We start from the raw sequence: 19,153 nt of genomic DNA on the forward strand, positions 1-19,153 counted from the left end.
TGTAATCCAATAGTTTTTTTTCTGACAACTTTTTACTTTTACTCGCTACATTTTTTTTACACAAATATCTGTACTTTTCACTGCTTACATTTTCAAAACAGACTCGGCCATTCAACATCAAACAGATTTAACACATGAAAGTCAGTCCTGTTCGTGTATCTGGAGACTTGACATGAAAACAGATGAAAATCAAAAAAACATGTGCGATAGTCAGAGATTAAAGTGGGCACAACAACAATAATACAGTCCCAATCAAAAGTTTAAGACCACTTAAAAAATGGCAAAAATTCATATTTTGCATGGTTGGATCTAAACAAGGTTCCAAGTCGAGCTTCAACATGCAACAAGAAGAAATGAGAGTGAGGCAAAACATTTTTTGAGCATGCAGTTTATTGAAAACAACGCTTAAACTGAAACAGGCTGTTTTACAGCTGATCAAAAGTGTAGGGACACATGCCTTTAAAGGACACAGTAAACGTGGTCACCGTGACCCCCGAAGTTGGGAGGTCGCCTTGTGATCGAAAGGTTGCCGGTTCGAGCCCCGGACAGTCACATCGTTGTTTGAACAAGGTGTTTATTTAACAGAGACACTTGACACACAAATCTGGAGTCTGTGTAGCTCAGGTGGCAGAGCAGGTCAGCCACTAATCAGAAGATCGGTGGTTCGATCCCATGCTGCCTCCTGCATGCCAAATATCCTTGGGCAAGATACTAAACATGTTTGCCCGGTGGTGCCAGTGTCCGCCAACCTCGACTCTGTCAGTGCACCCCAGGGTGGCTGTGGCTACAATGTAGCTTGCCATCACCAGTGTGTGAATGTGTGTGTGAAAGGGTGGATGACTGGATGTGTAAAGCGCTTATAAATACAGGCCATTTACCACTTCACTGCAGTCAGAGGTTAGGTTACATAAGGTGTAGAAAAGATGAATGAAGCTGATGTTGCTTAGGTTCATTAACTGAATTCTAATTTCATACCAACTTAATTCAGTCTAGTATAAAGTTCGTATAAACAGTATACTGTCAGTATAGAGGATGGAAATTAGCCAGGACAACTCATGAAACATCTGATGACATCTGGTTGAATTCAGTCCACAAAGAGAAGCAGGCCAGCTGATCACAGCCTGTACACTAAGAAAATCTACTGGAGCCCTCAATAGAAAGTATTGGGAGTTGTGATTCTTTTCCCCACGCTGAGCCATTAGAACCAATTTTAGGGTTCCTCCATGCGATGGGCCGAGCAGTGAAGGAAACTCTGGCACAGGTTAAAGTCCAAAATAAAGGTTTTTTTCTTTTTATTTAACCCAAAAACAAAGTTGGTTACATTACACAAAAAAAACAAAATCTTGGGTCAAAGTAACAGAACTCTACTCAAAGTTGACAAACAGTACTTATAACTCAAACAAACTGACCTACCTACATTGTAAAATCGAATTAGTTCCCAGAACTCAAAAAAATTGAGAAAACTCATTGCCTAAAAAAAAATTGAGTAAAGCTTAGCTAAAAATGACTAAATTAGGACAACTTATTTATTTTGAGTACTCTGTACAAGCTCATTTGTTCCCAAAACTCAACAAAATTGGATCAAGTTTACTTAAGATGACCAAGTTAGGGCAACTTACTCGTTTTGAGTACACTGTACAGCCTTGTTAGTTCCCAGAACTCAAAAAAATTAAGGAAACTCATTGCCTCAAAAAAAACTAAGTAAAGCTTACTTAAGATGACTGTTAGGACAACTTATACAGTGCAAGTCTGCAGTATTAAGAATAACTTGATATTTCTGACTGTACAATACTAATTGTTTACCTACTGACAAACATTTCAAGTTCAACTAAATGAAAAAACAATTTGTGGTAACCTGAATATGATTAAAAATAATTAACAACACTTTTTGTAATGATGTTAAAATTAGCCCAACTTTTATTTTCAAACACAACAAAGTATAACAGCCAACATACTGGACACTGTTCTGCTGAACAACAAACAATTATATTGCCATCACTGTTATAATCAGTGTTGGGAAGGTTACTTTTAAAATGTATACCATTACAGAATACAGAATACATGCCCCAAAATGTATTCTGTAACGTATTCCGTTCCGTTACTCAATATGAGTAACGTATTCTGAATACTTTGGATTACTTAATATATTATCATGCTGTTTACAACTACGTGAATGTACTATTGCTGTGATTTATTAGATTTATTTTTTACAGATTTACACGGCATACATGTACCGCCGTTACGTATTTAAAATACAAAATATGAGTAACTGTATTCCGTTACAGTTACCGTTTAAAAAGGTGGTATTTAGAATACAGTTACTTTGTTGAAATAAATGGATTACACTGCGGTACTTCCGTGTTTCATATTGTCGCGGGTCAGGACTGTTTGGGTTTTGTTTGACAGCTACGTTCTGTTGTTCCAGGCGGCAGCGTTACGGTTGCCATGGTTACAGGGTGACGCTTTCTCTGCGTGTTTCCTGGGTGAGAGAGCGCCTGTTGTTGTGCTAAGCTAATAGGCAGAATGCTACAGGCATAGCGCTAAAGAATGTAGCATCATAGGCAGTGTAGTCCGTGCTGCAGGGAGAATGGACTGCCATACACGTTATGTGTCTGTGAGCGAGGGAGGGAGAAAAAGGAAAAGTACGAGCTGTCATCGAGCAAAAACGGGAGCTGGAAGCACGTAAATATAATAATAACCACTGCAGCCAAGAAGAGTGCCCGACGAGCCCAGTTGTAAGTAAGCTATTAAGACTCAACTGTACACCGTGTTCGTGTTTTCCTCCAAAAACAATAAGTTCCTTTGGAGCAGCCTTTCAACTTCTCTCTGTCTCTGGCTAGCAAAGTTGACCCAGACAACAAAGTAAAGCTAGTTTTCGGCTATGAGCCCGACACGAACCGACTATTAGCCAGAAGTCCCTTTACTACGGTTCGGAGCCGCGGACCTTCAGTAACAGTAATAAATCACAGCAATAGTACATTCACGTAGTTGTAAACAGCATGATAATATATTAAGTAATCTAAAGTATTCAGAATACGGAATACGTTACAGAATACATTTTGGGGCATGTATTCTGTAATCTGTAATGGAATACATTTTAAAAGTAACCTTCCCAACACTGCTTACACAGCATGTCTTGTAGAATTAACTGGAGTCACCAGCAACAGCATAGTGCAGTCATATCTCATATCTCTTTGTCAATTATTTCCACTCTTTAAACGATATTTTCTCCATGTGTGGAGCTAACTGTGAACTGCCGCATGCAGACACCGTGTGCGCTAGCAAAAGAAAAAGTGGCTGGGTAGAGACCCAAACAGCAAAGCTGTACCATACACAGTTCACCACCAGAGGGCGCAAAGGAACAAAATCCAGACATACAGCTTAACAAATATCAAATGCAACAAACATCAAATGCAAAAGACCGTTACACTTACTGATAAATAAAGGAATGATTTCCTGTGTGTGAACATGCTCCTGTGGCTAGCCAGCATGTCATGGAGTGGGTAGGAGGAATTATCCAACATTGTCTTTATCTTGGACAACATTCGCTTCTCCGACACCAAATTAAGAGTCCAGCTTCATCCCTAAAACAATGCTGGCCTTGCGGATCAGTTTATTGAGTCTGTTAGCATCAGCAACCCTCAGGCTACATCCACAGGTACACCGGTATTTTTGAAAATGGAGATTTTCCGTTTTCGTTTTAAAAAATAATCCGTCCACACGTAAAGGCAGAAATGAAGGAAAACGCTGCTAGGAACATGCCAAAGCAACAGGTGGCGATATATTCCTAACCTTGTAGAAATGTTGGCCAATCAGAAGTCTAGAAGCCTCGTGGGAAAAAGTAAACAAAGCTGGGGCATAGAAGCAGAACCCAGTCGTATGTAAGCATTTAAACACTGCAGAGAGTACAATTAACAGTAATAGTATTGTAGAAATTCATTTCACCGAAGCAATAACGTGGCGCACAGTGTGACGTCAAAAAATGCGCACACCTTTGACACTGCGTTTTCTCCATTTTTCTTGTCCACACATAAACGCAAAAACGGAGTTTTTAAAAATATCCACCCTGGCCGGAGTTTTTAAAAATCTCCGTTTTCAGTGACCAAAAACACCGTGTGGACGAAAGGTGCAAACGCATAGAAAAATCTACGTTTTCAAAAATACCCGGGTACGTGTGGACATAGCCTCAGTCTGCTCCCTCAGCATGCAACAGCTTAGAGGATTGCACTGGCCACAACAGACTCTAGAAAATCCTGAGCATTGTCCAGCAGATGCTGAAGGACCTCAGTCACCTCAAAAATGTATACTCCGGGGTATTTATTGTCAATGGTGTCAAGGTGTGGCATGGGTTGGCAACTCCAGGCCTCGAGTGACATGTGTTGTGCCAAAGTAGGTATCCCCGATAGAATTTGTTTCCCCTGTGCTGGGAGCACGCAAGAAGTACTGATGTTTTAATTTTGTGAAAAAGTGAAAAATTACCATTCAGTTTGAGGGTTACAACAGAAAATTATATATTTATTGCTCACGGGTATCAGATGGGATTATTTTTAACAAACCATTAACGTTTTGGCTGATAACTATTTTTATATTTTTATTCTCCTATAACTTTACTATATAAAGAGCTAAATCCTCCAAAGTTTTCAGGAGTAATGCGTCATAATAAGAAGTGTTTGTGAACGAAAAATCAGTAATGTGGGATACTGATTGTCCTTTATTTACACAGGGGGAACAAATTGTGGCAGGGTCAGCCTGACATTATTTGTATCCCACTATAACTTCGTTGTATAAAGAGATAACATCTCAAAAATGTCAGGAGTAGTTAGTCATTATAAGAAGTAGATAAGACAAGATAAGATAACTCTTTATTGTCGTTGCACAGTCATACACACTGAAAAAAAGGGACTGGCCATCTCTTGGATTTATGTAAGCATCTTGCATGTATTTAACACAATTGCCTCATGTTTTAAAGTTAAATGTAACTATATAGTGTAAAAACTAGATGATATGCAGAAAGGGTGTATTAAATTGTTCATATCATGTTCAGGTGAAGTAAGAGAATAAGATAGCAACGTTAAATCTCGTGAACCCACGCGTGATTTCATCTCGCGGGCTTTGGATCGTGGTTTAAAAAAGGCATCCATCTCAGTCAAGTCGAGCAGCCAACTCTACGTTTTTTGGTATGTCTTGATTTTTTGAATTAATATTTACCATATTTCAGCCAAATGTAGTTAAACGTCTAGAGTGTCGCCATGTAACATGCTAAAAAAGAGCCGTTAGCTTATTTGCTGTTTTATCTGTTGTCAAAGAATTGGCGCTTTTTCATTTGAATTTGTCTTTGGCACAAGAGGCGTAATATCACATTAAACCTAATTACGAGGCACTCATAACATAATTTGGTTTTCTGTGTGAATAGATTTGCCAACTGACTCTTCAGTTACATTATGTATTTACTGCACCGTGGTGTTAGTGAGATTTTGGACATTGAAACAGCTTAAGCTAATATCATCAGCGGCATTATGCTAGCTTACATCCCTACCCCTCCTGCCCTCACTTGCTGTCCTTTTGTTTTTGTTTCTTTTTTCTTTTTTTTTTTGCTGCACATTGAGAGATGACCTCTATTCTGCATTTCACCAGGAGTCAGCTGATGGATTGTGGGTTCAAGGTGTTATGGTGAGAAAGTATATTCTATTTTCGCTTAAGGTTTCTGTAACTTGATTATCATAGATTTATTTGTAATTATTAGGTGCATGCATACTCAAACAGACCACCCTATTAATACAACTGAGAAATCCAAAATCTGCCATAGGTTTAACTTATACCTGTATGTGTTGTCAGAAAGGTGATTACTGGACTCACATTAATGCACACTTGAACTAAAATGAGGTTGTAACTTGTGGGTTGTTGGGTTGCAAATCAGAAACAAACATCTTTGGATTTTTTTAATCCCATAAGATCTGGAAACACAGGTTTTATTCAACAAAACATTACTGATTAACCAAGCACAGTGCCTGCTGTTATTTCAAAATAATTTTATGTCATTTCAGATAAAATGCAGCATTCCAGTGCATCCCAACCATGCCTTTACAGTCAAGGTTTCTGACAGAGCTGAGTTTCTCTCTGACAGTCTGCTGAAAGTGTTTGCAAAGTGATCGGGGGAACAGGGCACAAAGCTAAAGGATGTAGCTGCCATGATGACAGTAAGAACTTTAAAATTCTTTAACTACAAAGTGTATATGTATTGCATTAGGTCAGTAAAAGATTTTTATGCTGCATCCATTGAAACAGTAAACTATTACCTGTGAGTACTGATTCCACTAAAAGGATGCCATAATTTTCATCATGCATTTACTGGCCCACTGAGAAAAATGTATTTTTAAAAATATATATATATGTTCTGGAAACTATATATCCATAAAGTTGATGTCAAACTGGAACTTTTGATATCGCTTTGTAGATGCTGGTGTTGCATGTTGACTGGTTTAAAAAGTCAAGAGTTTTTGTCTGGGATCATTTTCTTCTGTGCTACTGAAAAGTTCACAAATCTCTGTTTTCTTTGTTATAATACTCAAGGATGACATTAATGCTCGGAGTCCCTCATCAAAGTGCTCCGCATCTGTGTGAAAGACAATTGCAACATCTTGGTGCAGGAGCTCAAGGTGATTTAAAATTTAAATTTAAAAATGCATTTAGTTATCCACTTGATCCTCATTGGACTGGTTAGGACCAGTAGTCCTCCATAATAATTTGTAGTTCACATGAGGCCTGGTAGTGAACTCGGCCACCGGCCCTTGAGGCCCCACCCCCACCCCTGTATTAGGGGTCAGTGTGAAAAAACTTTAAATTTGTCATTCTAGTGAACAAAGGAAAATCCCACCAATATTTACGTTAGCTTTTGTTTGAAAAAAACTACCAACTGACCAACAGCTAACCTGAGTGACATAACCTGGATTTCTGATGGGCCGGTGTCTTTCTAACAAAAACTAATGTAAAGCATTTGAAATTATTATGTTTTTCACTCTCTCTTAGAAACTCTGTTAGACCATGAATGGCAGCATGGCAGGCCACTCTTTGGCTATAGCTATTTACTATGTTGCTTGCATTGGTTTAAATTACTCTAACATTAGAACTGGTAGATTCAAAAGAGATGAGTTTAAAAAGGAATCTTATAGAAATGTTTTGTGTTTAACCAGGACTTGACTGAGGCCACTGCACAGATTGAGAAAACCACAATGAACATCTATCTCCAGAGATGCGCCAGGCAATGACTTTTCTGATGTTGGCATCATCATCGAGGGTATAGTAGTTCTTCAAGATCTGGATAACGTGACCTTTGCAGTAGCCATGCTGTTTGGACCTTTTTTATTCCTTCAATATGAGTTACCCATCACAACTCTGCTACACTTTTGAGGTGATTCAAAGGGTGGTAATGGAGTTGGATGCAACTCAGCTCTCAAGAAAAGCTCACAACTAAGACAAAACTGCTCCTGCAAGGAAAGCTCACTGTTATGCATGTGAGGTGATCAGCTCTAGGTGAGAGGACATTTAAATCTCACACTTGTTCTGCTGCATTTTTGAAGCTCAATTCCAGGAACAGATCGCAGGGTTCATTTTTATATACTCTGCAACTGCCATGAGGACAGGGCCGTGTTTTTTGTTGTTGTTTGTTTTTCCTTTTGCTCTGTACAAGTTCTCTGTTTGTCTGTTTGGCAGCATTTTCCAATTTCTGTTTGTATTTTTTCTTTCTTTTACTAGTGAAGAGATGTAGCGTGAACGGTTATACAGTCTAAATATTCCATCTGGGTCATGTGAAATGGTATTTTCAGTTTCATTCAGTTGAAGTAAAGAACGTTGAATATTTCTAAGTGTGCTGTTTTGAACCAAGATGTCACAATATGATCAGTGCTGTAATTTTTGACAGTCACTGTATCAATGTTATTTTTGCATCTCTTGAATAAAGTTTTTGACCTGCAAGTGCTAATTTCTTTAGTTATTGGGGTAAAATGGGTAATGTTAATAGGAAGGTGTTTGCCAATTCAGTAACCTAATTTAATGTTAATGGAAACTAACATTACCTCAAATTGTTTAGTTACAATTGTTGTTTAACTGAATCTTGACATCAGAGGCCTTAAATAGAATGTTTTGTATTGTTCTTTCCCAAGATGGTTACCTGTAACATTTTTCAAAAGAAACAGTCTAATTTCTTTGCTGTGATTGATTCCAGAGAACGTGGAAGAACTGACATTATTTAACTGTTGATTTATATAGATTCAGTAGAGGAGTAATGTCAGTTTAATTCTTTACCTACTGTCAATGCAGTGAAATTAGACATTTTGTTTTTAAAGGTTACTGGTGGATACCAGCAACCATCTTGGAAGAGAACAATACAATCTGTTATAAGGCCTCCATTTGAAAATTGTGTATTTGATACTAGAATATAATAGCAAAATGTAATTTGAAGATAACATGTAGTATTTAAGTGACCAAGTAGTATTGGGTAAAAGTTATTGAATGGTGTTGGGATAAAGTGAGAAAATTGTGAAGGATTAAAATATTCCAAGAGCTCAAATTACTTCATCAAAACATGTTTAAGTCACATTTTATCAACCCAAATTGCACAGGTTTATTGAACATGAATAAATTGTGTTAATTTAACTCAATTGTTTAAGTTGCTGCCAAAGCAAAACATCTGTGTGCAACAAATGTCCACCATTGAATTAATTAAATCCAACAACATATTTTTTTCAGTGCATAGTACAATAGTACAATGAAATTGGAAAACTGTCCTACGTCGGCACTACGTATAACACCACACAACACGATATGACACATCACAACGCAACGCAAGTGTTTGTAAACTAAAAATCAACAGTGCGGGATACTGTTTGTCCGTGATTTGGAGAGTCCAGCGTGTGCTCCCGACGCAGGGGAAACAAATTCTGTCGGGGACACCTAATTTGGCACGACACCTGTCTTGCAGGTTTTAGATATCACGCTGGGCTGAGTCAACACACCTGGATCAAATGATTAGTTTATTACCAGACCTCTGGAAAACTTCAAGACATGTCGAGGAGGTAGTTTAGCCATTTAAATCAGCTGTGTTGAATCAAGGACACATCTAAAAGTTGCCTACACACTACAGTTCGTTCGTCATCTCTGTGGGCAGGAAGGGGGGGGGGGCTGACAGTATAAAAAAAGCTCCCGCTTGCCGCTGCAGAGCACAGCGATCACTAACGAAACACGATGTCGGAAAACCAGCGGGGTCTTGTGTATCTGCTCACCGGTGCCTGTGGGTTTCTCGGCCAGCATTTACTGAGAATTCTCCTGGAAAAGGAGGACAGACTAGAGGAGATACGGGTGTTTGACAAACGCGTAGATCCGACCTTGAATGATCTCAGCACAGGTAAGACGAGCAGAAGCGCTTCGTGACTGTTCGTGACTTATGTCATGCAATGCTGTTTCTGTTTATAACGCGGAACTTCGTTAGCTAATATACCGATTTAACGTTAAATCTTTCACCGGCAAACAGACATACGCGCAGATATATTGTCGTAAATCACTCGAGCTGTTTGTTTTATTCGGCAGCCTTTTCCTTTTCATGGTAATTCTCCAGAGAAAACAAAACGGTCTTCATCACTTCGCCACCGCGTTCCTGATAAGAATCCTAACTCAAACTTTTAGCGTGCCAGCTTTATGTCATCTTAATTAGTCTGTTTGAACGAAATACCCCGAGCAGGTACAGCATTGACTTATAAGGAAAAAAATGGCATACCCTGATGTTTGTGTCCCAGATGTGCTTTTAATCACCTTGGCAACATAAAGAAAGCTGTGTTTTGAGCGCACCCTAATTTACCTGTCGTGACTTATATCACCTTCTGAATAATTTGAATGCTAACCTGTTGGTTTACATAGAACCAGGAGTCGTGACCAAAGGTGGTTCACATGATGTGTTTGTTTTTGTTCCCTGCTTCCTGGGAAACATTACTCAAATCCTTTGGAAGCCAAGATATGTTTTTGTTTCCTTGATTACTGGTCTGCTTACAGTAAAATACAGTAAGTTAAGCAAGACCAGACCCTCAAAGCTGTGACTAATGCCCCAACAAAAAGACTAGTGATCCATCTAAGAATCAAAACCCATAAAACAGTTTGAATTTCAGCAGAATCTCTGCGCGAAAGTCCAGGTGAAGAGCTATCAGCGTTTCAAGGACAAATGGTAGATAATTTATAGGTTCAAGGCCTTCATAATATTTTTGCCATGTCAGCTCAACAGTGGAGACTTATCTCTTATATTGTTTTAAACTTCTGTGGAATTTCAAAAATAAGACATTATCACTTTGGATAAAATTGGACTTGCCTTGATGATTCGGAAAGATGCAAATCACACCTGGAAATAACACTGCTATTATCAAATCAGGGCGGGCTGGGAAAAGAATGAGGTTGTTTTCAAGTTTCTTGGTAAACAAACTGTTTGTTCCTCAGTGTATCCTTGTGGAATTCTCAGGAAAATTTGGACATTTATTTTCAGGTTTATTTGTTTGTTTTAACTTTTGTGTTTCGTTTTCTACCCAGAGCGGACAAGAGTGGTTGTCATTCAGGGAGATATCACGGATTATAAATCTGTGTTGGAGGCCTCCCGTGGAACCGATGTTGTCATCCACACAGCCAGCTTGGTTGATGTTTGGTACAAAGTCCCAGAGCCCCTCATCTACTCTGTCAACGTAACAGGTGAGGCTTGGAAAGATCAAAGTGATAACAAGGAAAAGGGATGGGGTGGAAACCTCAATCGACAGTTAAACTTGAAAAACATTTTACCACAGAAAGATATTTAGAGGAAAACCTTGGCTGCATTTGCTTTGGATGACTTCCAAGGCTGAACTTTTCCCTTCAACCAAAAAAATTGAAAAATAGTTGTATTTCACATATTCACATTTCTGGTCTGAGGTGTGGTTTCCTCTTGCCTCAGTCAAGGGCTCATTTTGTGTGTTCAAAGTGTTGTTTCGTCTTTATGAAAGGATACTTTGTTTAAACACCAGAGGTCTCCGATTCTCTTAAACTTCAAGTTCAACTCTAATTGGCTGATGCTGTTAGTGTGGAATTTAGCGGTGAGTTTAAGTGTTACATGATGCTGAAGTTGTTATTGGAGATGGGTTTCCTTTGTGCAGACGAGAAGCAAACTGCTGGGGAAACCCATTTTGTTCCCCTTTATTTTTTTGAAACATGATGAGAGTAGTGTCACTACTCACTGACTGAAACTATGACTAAATAGAGTCGGTTGAATTATACATTCAGGTCAAGGTTTAACTGATCATATGTCACTGTAGAGCTCTATTTGCACATGAGAGCATCAGAGACAGACTCCAGATTTGTGTGTCAAGTGTCTCGGTTAAATAAAAACACCTTATTCAAACCTGGAAAAGTTAGTTACTCATAAATGTTTTGGATTGCCAAAAGCAGCTCCTATCAGTCCAAAATAACAGTTAACTAATGAGTTTACTCTTGACTGGAATACAATTTTAAATGGTTCCCAAAGGTAGCGTTTCTTCGGGTCTGTGGAATATACTGGGTTTATTTTACTATTGTTTCTAGGGTTTATTTTTGAAGGTGGGCAGGTTGTATTTTTTAAAATCTGTAGCAAAATGGCTCTCAAGAGATGAATTTGGCTCAAACACTGATGAAGCTTTTGCTATCATTAATCTTAATTTAATAATCTTAATTTTGGTATTTGGACATCTAAAACAGTAGGTTGGCATCATGTTTGACAAACTCAAAAGCTAACTAAACCTTAAATCAAATGGTGTGTGGAAAACAGTGGAGCTCTGTGACAAAGAGGAATAAGCTATTCAGCCTTCTATATACTAAAGAGGTATTTGTTTTCAGTGGACTTGTTGACTACAATTGTCAGCCAGGAAATACTGCAGCCTATTTTTCCTGAGTTCCCGAAATGTCTCTGGCGCTGACTTTTAAGTGACTAAAGAATTTTATTGACGGCAGCATGCCAGATGTGCTGCAATGATGGAAAACAAAAACATTTAATCAATCTGAATCTAGAACCAGATTGAAGACACTGATCACAGTAATAAAGAAGGGATGAAAATGTTGCTGGTGGGGCTTTGCTTTTAATATCCGTACCCCAAAAACAATCGCTGCAGATTAAAGGCAGTTTTGTCTGTAGGCTCCCAAAAAGATCTTGTGCAGAGGTCAGCTTTTTTCCATCTGGATGTTAATTATTTGGATTGCTAAAGTGTATATAAACAAACCACTACAGTTAAAGTTTTTCTTCTGTAAAAATCTGTGATAAGATCCAGTAGTTGCAGCTGATTGTCTGTTTTACTCTGTCTGAGGAGATTGTCCCATTTGGCTTCACAGACCTGAAAAATATTTCAAGAATTTTAATATTTCCCCTGTGTTGGCGTCAAGGGGTTTTCTTCAACGCATTCTTGTTAGTTTCTCCTCCTTTAGTGTCCAGTTAAAATCTCTCTCCTTCTCATAACTGGTATAAATTTAAAATGCTAGTCTAACAGCACTGTATTGTAAACACTTATAGCCTGTGTATTTTAGGCTGTGGCTGCAATGTTTAACCTCCTTTCGGACCACATGCAACCATGTTGGCACCAAAGCTAGACAGCAGAGCTTGCAGAGAGTAAACATTACTGCATCAGGAAAAGCACAGATCAAACAAATTTAGTGTTTCCTGTATTTAATTGGGTGTCCTAGAAATCATGCCAGTGAGCCACTATGCATAGACTGTGGAACTGGTTTACCTAAATTGAATCTTAAATTATGGTCTGTTCCTCTGTCTTATTTGTGTCCTGTTCTATGTATTTTTGCCTTAAAGTGAGATTAGTTTTAACTGCGCTAGCAGCACAGCTGTCGGTATGACAGTGCTGGTAATTTCAGTTCATCACTTTTGCCAAGAATAGAGTATCACAACACATATTCAGCAAATTTACTGTTAGATTTTGTTTTTGGTCTGGCTTTTTCAGTTTTTCTGTAGCAAGTGAAACCTCTCGCTCTGTTCTAGTGAAATATGGCATGCGTTCCTGGTATTCTACTACCACATTGGTGCTGATAAGGCTGTCACTCTACAGGGAGTGGTATGGTTGTCTGTGCAGCTGTGCATGGTATTTGTGAACTCTCTGGGTTTCTTTTTTGTTTTTGTTTTGCTCAGATGGCAAATTAAACACATCAACGCTTCTTCTTCTCATCAGCACTTGAACACATGTTAACTGCTTGTCAAGTGTTTACTCCATAGATTTTTGTTTTTAACTTTCAGATACGTAAACAATAGCCTCAATAGTGGAAGCCAGAAAGATGCAGGAAAAACTAAAGACCCCACTTTACATAATGTTCACCGTTTATAATGGAGGCCATGTTGTTTAGGAGCAGAAATATTTGTGGCGTCCTCTCATATAAACAGAACACACATGGGTACAATTTAAATTATTCACACGGAGATGTTTCATATAGTAATTTGAAGCAATCAATTAAAAAAATAGCAGATTTCTTCAAATCTGCACTGATAGAATAAACTATTTCTGTGTCAGTGTCCTTTGAGCTACAGTCTGATCTATCAACACAAAAGTGAGCAGACTTGCTAAAAACAATGTTTTCTTTTCCTCTTAGGAACAAAGAATGTCGTCAAAGCCTGCGTGGAGTGCGGCATCGAGTGCCTCCTCTATACCAGCAGCATGGAAGTGGTCGGTCCCAACATCAATGGAGATCACTTTAAGAGGTGAAATTCAAAAACGATAACATTGTTAGTTGTTTAAAATGTTGTTGTTGTTGTTGTTTTTTTTATGCTGACTGAGCCAACATAGTAGACATCTAAACCCCATTTGAAGAAGTGCTTTAGCTCATCTACTTCCTTTTCTGTAGTTGCTGCCTTGTAACCACTCTTATCTTAAAAGCACCATCATTTAAAACGCATGACTTCTGCAGAGCAAGATATGATGGGGTGGAGTCAAACATCAAGGACAAATGCAGTATTTAGTATTTTCTGTGTCTTATTCAACAGTGATCAAGGTAGTTTATTCTGATTAAAATACATTAAATGGGAGCTACTGTCTGAGCTTTCTTTTGCCAGTGCTTTAATATTTTAATATTTTCCAGTCTTTTATGTCACGCAATTGTTATGTAATGTTGCTGCAGTTATACAGCTTTTAAATCTGGAGCTTAAAGTTCAAACTGTTTTGCCACAATCATTTGCTTTAGCATGCTATTTACAGTTATGTCACTCAAGGTTGGTTAATACCAGAGGAATATTTCTGAATTATTTAATAACAAATAAAAAATGTTATGTAATGTACATTTTCCAGGTTTTTTGCCTGTCATGAGAGGAAAAGGCAACACAATGTGATTTCTAAATATGGGCTGTCTCCGGGTATTTCAGTGTATTCATCATTTTCAGTGACATCATTTGAGTGGCGTGTCCATACCTGTGTAGCTATGCAATATTTTGGGTAAAAATGAGCAGAAACCAAAATAGAAATGACTCTTGAATCAAAACTGATGACAAATGGAAAGTTCACTCCTAAAGCCATGAGTCAGATCCAGGTGTATAGTTACCGTCATATTGTTTGAGTATAGGAATAGGAGCCACAGACAGACCATTTACTGGCATATGTGGGTTAGAGGGAACAGTTTTTGTGCTTTGGCTGAAAGCATTTCAAGGTAGGGTTTTTCCCCATTGTCACCCATGACCGAAATGACAAACCCTGGTGTGCAACGCTTGTATGCACTAAGGTTAAGGTGACGGTGCACAAGCGGGCATTCTTCAGTATTTAAGTGTCTGGTTGGAAATTCCACCCAGTTCCTGAGGTTTATGGTTAATCTATTCTGGTCAACCACTACCAAGGGTTAAAAAAAGAGTTTGCGCTGCAGAAACTCTGACCTAATATTTAGCATGTGCACCCTTTACCCTCAAACCTGTACCAGTAAAATTCTGAGTGCTGCCTGCTAATCTCAGACTGGCTCCATGACCTTGAGATTAGGGCTTTACAGAGGCCAGCGTCTGAGGCTGGACTCGTTCTTTTTGTCTCTTTTGATGATTCTTTGGGCTGTTTGTGACGCTACAGAAGGATTTGGGACCAATCAGGCACCTTCTTGTTGATGTGTGACGTAGAACATGTGCAAAGCTTTTTCACAGTATGTTCTCAGATTGTTAGATGAAGATTCAAAAGAAAAAATATACATATCATTCCAAGTGGACGCCCTCTTTTATCTACTGAGATCTTTCTACGTCAGCCCATCTCAAGCCAAACGGATTAGCTTTCTGGTATTTCCTAGTAGAATTAAAGTCACAGCATATTACTATCAATATCAAAATGGATTTAAAGAATCCCACATAATGCCCTTGTCACATGAGGAAGAGCACGTCCAGCACGTTTGCTGGACGTGCTGTCTGCCTTCCAGATGGTGTGCACTCTTTGCACGTACACAGGCACCTTGGCAGCTGTTGTAGTTCTGACGTTACCCTATAAGAATGAACCTTTGCCTTCTCTTGTTACAAATATTTGTTCTATTTAGACAGTAGATTTTGGGAAAAAGATAAGAACAAACTTTGAAAAACTTTAAATAAACATGGATATTAGGTTTGTTCGTTCCTCCTTTGCCAAGGTTTATTTCAACACTCCTGTTGAGTACGCCTTGTTTAAGCACATTCCTAACACACACAGCAAGGTCAAGAAAATACTAGGTGATTATCTTCTCCTGAGCACTTCTCTGAATGTTTGATTTCTTTCTTTGTAGGGGCAATGAAGACACACCTTACACAGTGAAACACAGCATGGCCTACCCCAAGAGCAAGTCCGAGGCAGAGAAAATTGTGCTTGATGCTAATGGCACAAAGGTAAGATGTATTTCACAAATTAATGGTATGTGTACTTTGTGTAAAGAAAAGTGGTAAACTGTCTGAACTACATCACAATGAAGCAGATTTAGTAAGTGTACATTTGAACTGAACTATGATGATGCAGTGAAACCAGTAAAAGGATTAGAGTTTTCTAAAAAAAAGGCTTAACCTGGATAAACTGACTGGGCAGAGGCTCGAGATATGCAGATGTTTTTGTTTTTAGTCTCTTGCTGAGCTGGACTGGAGCCTTTAAAAGAACAGTCATTGTTTGTGTGTGTGGGGGGGGGGGTTGTTTCTTGTGCAACTTTGCCACAGAATGTGAGAATTTCCCTTGTGGCTATGCGGTGGTGTAATTTCTGCTGTTTACAATTTTTATCTAAATCTTTTTTATTTTATCTGCCTCCGGCCTGAAAACTAAAAGTTGTTTTTATTTCCTGTCCAGGTTAAGGGTGGTAAGCACTTATACACATGCTCGCTGAGGCCAACGGGGATCTATGGCGAGGGGCACCAGCTAATAAAGGACTTCTATAAGCAGGGTGTTCAAAGGAGAGGCTTGATTGTTGGAGGCGTCCCGGAGCACATTGAACACGGTCGAGTTTATGCAGGTAAAATTCCCACTTCTGTGATGTTTCCTATGTGGCACTGAAAACTTGGTTAAAGGCGCCGTCATTTTTAAAGCAGATGTAGCATGTAGAAACACTTCCTCTGCACTTCGCAGGAAGTTTAAGGTTTTACACCTAACGCAATTCATGACATTAGAATTTCAGATGATGATATAAGAAACCCTGATGCTCTTAAGCAGGCTCTTGAACAACTTTTAATCAGTTTATAATAAATTCAATACCAGATGGTCATTATCAGTGAACATGTGTACATGCATCCCAATTCACACCACAAATCCTCTGATCTAACAGAATATTGTTGCATTTATGATATTAATACATTTTACAAATGCATTCATGTAAGGCATGCAGTATCAACCACAACTGGATAGAAAGGATGTCACTTGGATGCAGATTAAATGACTAAAGTAGTATCTACAATTGATGTATTTTAAGTATTTGCACTCTTTACCATCACCATAATTAAATCTGTTACTTATCCACTTGTTTGTCTACCTAGGCAATGTTGCCTGGATGCATCTCCTTGCAGCCCAAGCTTTGAGAGAGCGCCCGGAGAAAGTTGGAGGAGAAGCGTTCTACTGCTACGATGACTCACCCTACAAAAGCTACGAAGATTTCAACATGGTGTTGTTTTCTGAGTTTAACTTTCGAAAGGCACGGATACCCATAATGGTGTTATGGTTTCTGGCCATGTTTAATGATTTGATGCACTGGTTACTAAAACCCATATACAACTACACGCCGCTGCTGAACAGTTACACCTTGGCCGTTGTTAGCACCACCTTCACAGTGCGCACCGACAAAGCTGAGCGTTATTTTGATTACCGCCCCTTGTACAGCTGGGATGAATGTCTGGCCCGCACAAAGAAATGGATTAGCACATTTCCTTCAGAAAACTCCAAAGACTGTTGATCTGAGCTCAAGCACAGCAACATTTATTAGAAGCTGCTACGTAGACAGACGGGATCGCAATACGTAAATAATGCCTGTTGTCTATTAATGTTGTAGAGAAACAAGCAGTACTGTGCCTTACAGTAGGGACAGTGTGACAGAGCTTTTATACAGAGCATGTAAACATAGTTTTATAAAAGATGTCTCAATAATTCTCATCGTAGTGATTAAAAAGTGCTTTCATAGCATTTTTGAAACAGCATTCATTTCGACATTCAAGCTTTAAAAACTATGCAGTACCGATAAAGCAGTATTGTTCATGGTCTTTCTAGAGGGTTGGTGTTTTCAGTTCTGCCAACATCCACAGAATGCCTTAATTCAAAGTTAAAATAAGCTTCATTATAAAATGATGACCACTGATTCCATCAGAACCGTTAACTACTTCATTTGTTAATGAACTAGTTCTAGATGGGGCAAACAGTGAAGACGACGTAATTATTACGTTGTTGTTCTATCCATTTCTGTGGCGAGTATTAATTTTAGATATGCATTTCATATTAAATATTATCAATATGCACAGTATAAATAGTGACAATGTAAACGCAATTTACATGCATATACTACTCAGGTTACTAATATTTTATTGATTTAGCAGAGTTTATCAAATGTTTGAAGAAATGTAAAAAAATTGAAATGTTTAATTTTTTGTCAATACAAATAAAGATTTATTTAATCCTTTCTACAAGGCCTCTTGTGTTGTGCTTGGCATCAGGGCGGTGCCCTGGTCTCATTGCCTGTCATCCCAGTCTTGTCCCAGTGGTTGCATAACAACTCTAATACACATCACTACATCCCATCCCTGGAAACCACTTGCATAACTTTAAATCATTGTTTTTGTTTCAGTATGCATATTTGCCCACACCATATCCCCATGGTTACATTATGTTCCCCGGTTTCTATGTATCAAAGTGTTTACCCATTGGGGTAGGTAGAGCGAATCACTCCTTGAAGTCATGTGGAAACTTGTTCTCATGCTATACTAAAACCAGCTGGATTTGAACTTCTATGACTCAGAAGGGAAAGGGAGTTCCTTTAGAGTTTGCTAAACAGTGTTCCTGTAGCCCTGGGTGTCCCCCATTTTGCGGTTTTGCATAGCAATCTCCAAAACACTACAATGCATGGTGCTAGGAAATACAAAGCAAAGACTAACAGTTTCCAAACCAACTCATAAATCGTTTTTCACAAACCAAACCAAAAGATGTGGAAACGAGTGTGGAAAAGTTTTGTTTTTACATTTCCAGCAGATTTTAATATGGTCTGACACAAAGGCTAGGCTTTCTTATAAAATGTTTCTCTCTGATGTAAGAGAAAGCATGTCTGTGGGAATACAGCAAAATATCTGTATGAGTTTAACTGATGTGTTTTGGTGGTTCACAACTGGAGTCTCTAGGTGTGTCAAACCTGTTTGAGTTCACGAGCCAACCAGGAGCTATATATAACAAATGGGGTGAACCAGTAAAACATAACTGTATAACATAGGTGTTTGTTTTCATGTAGGTTGCTATCTTTCATGAGAAGTGAATAGATATTCTGGACATTTTCATATTTACAAAAACATGAACTGCCTGAGATGTCTTAAAGTTTAATTTCAACTCTGAGAGTCTGCTGTCATAACAATTGACAGATCACATTGATTCTATAAAGAAAAAGACTTTACATGGATAGTTTTTGGAAGAAAACAATATTATGCATCTTTGTGATTGAAACACCATTGTTATATTGTTGTAATGCG

At 38.5% G+C, this 19,153-nt stretch overlaps 1 protein-coding gene and 1 long non-coding RNA gene across 2 annotated transcripts; both read left to right on the forward strand.

Annotated features, from left to right (window-relative positions):
* The first annotated feature begins 4,955 nt into the window (after positions 1-4,955).
* LOC148103013 (uncharacterized) lies at positions 4,956-7,971 on the forward strand. Its single transcript, XR_015719019.1, has 4 exons — positions 4,956-5,670; positions 6,045-6,197; positions 6,571-6,656; positions 7,191-7,971. It is a non-coding gene; the product is annotated as an uncharacterized LOC148103013 (long non-coding RNA).
* Positions 7,972-9,206: 1,235 nt separating this feature from the next.
* hsd3b7 (hydroxy-delta-5-steroid dehydrogenase, 3 beta- and steroid delta-isomerase) lies at positions 9,207-18,100 on the forward strand. Its single transcript, XM_006803027.2, has 6 exons — positions 9,207-9,400; positions 10,567-10,722; positions 13,621-13,729; positions 15,745-15,844; positions 16,290-16,452; positions 16,970-18,100. Exons 1-6 carry the CDS (start codon positions 9,241-9,243, stop codon positions 17,380-17,382), a joined length of 1,101 nt encoding a protein of 366 aa, XP_006803090.2. The 5' UTR covers positions 9,207-9,240; the 3' UTR covers positions 17,383-18,100.
* The last annotated feature ends 1,053 nt before the right edge of the window (positions 18,101-19,153 follow it).

The sequence above is a fragment of the Neolamprologus brichardi genome, chromosome 4, assembly GCF_056152115.1.
Source record: "Neolamprologus brichardi isolate AB-2024 chromosome 4, ASM5615211v1, whole genome shotgun sequence".
Classification (NCBI taxonomy): domain Eukaryota; kingdom Metazoa; phylum Chordata; class Actinopteri; order Cichliformes; family Cichlidae; genus Neolamprologus; species Neolamprologus brichardi.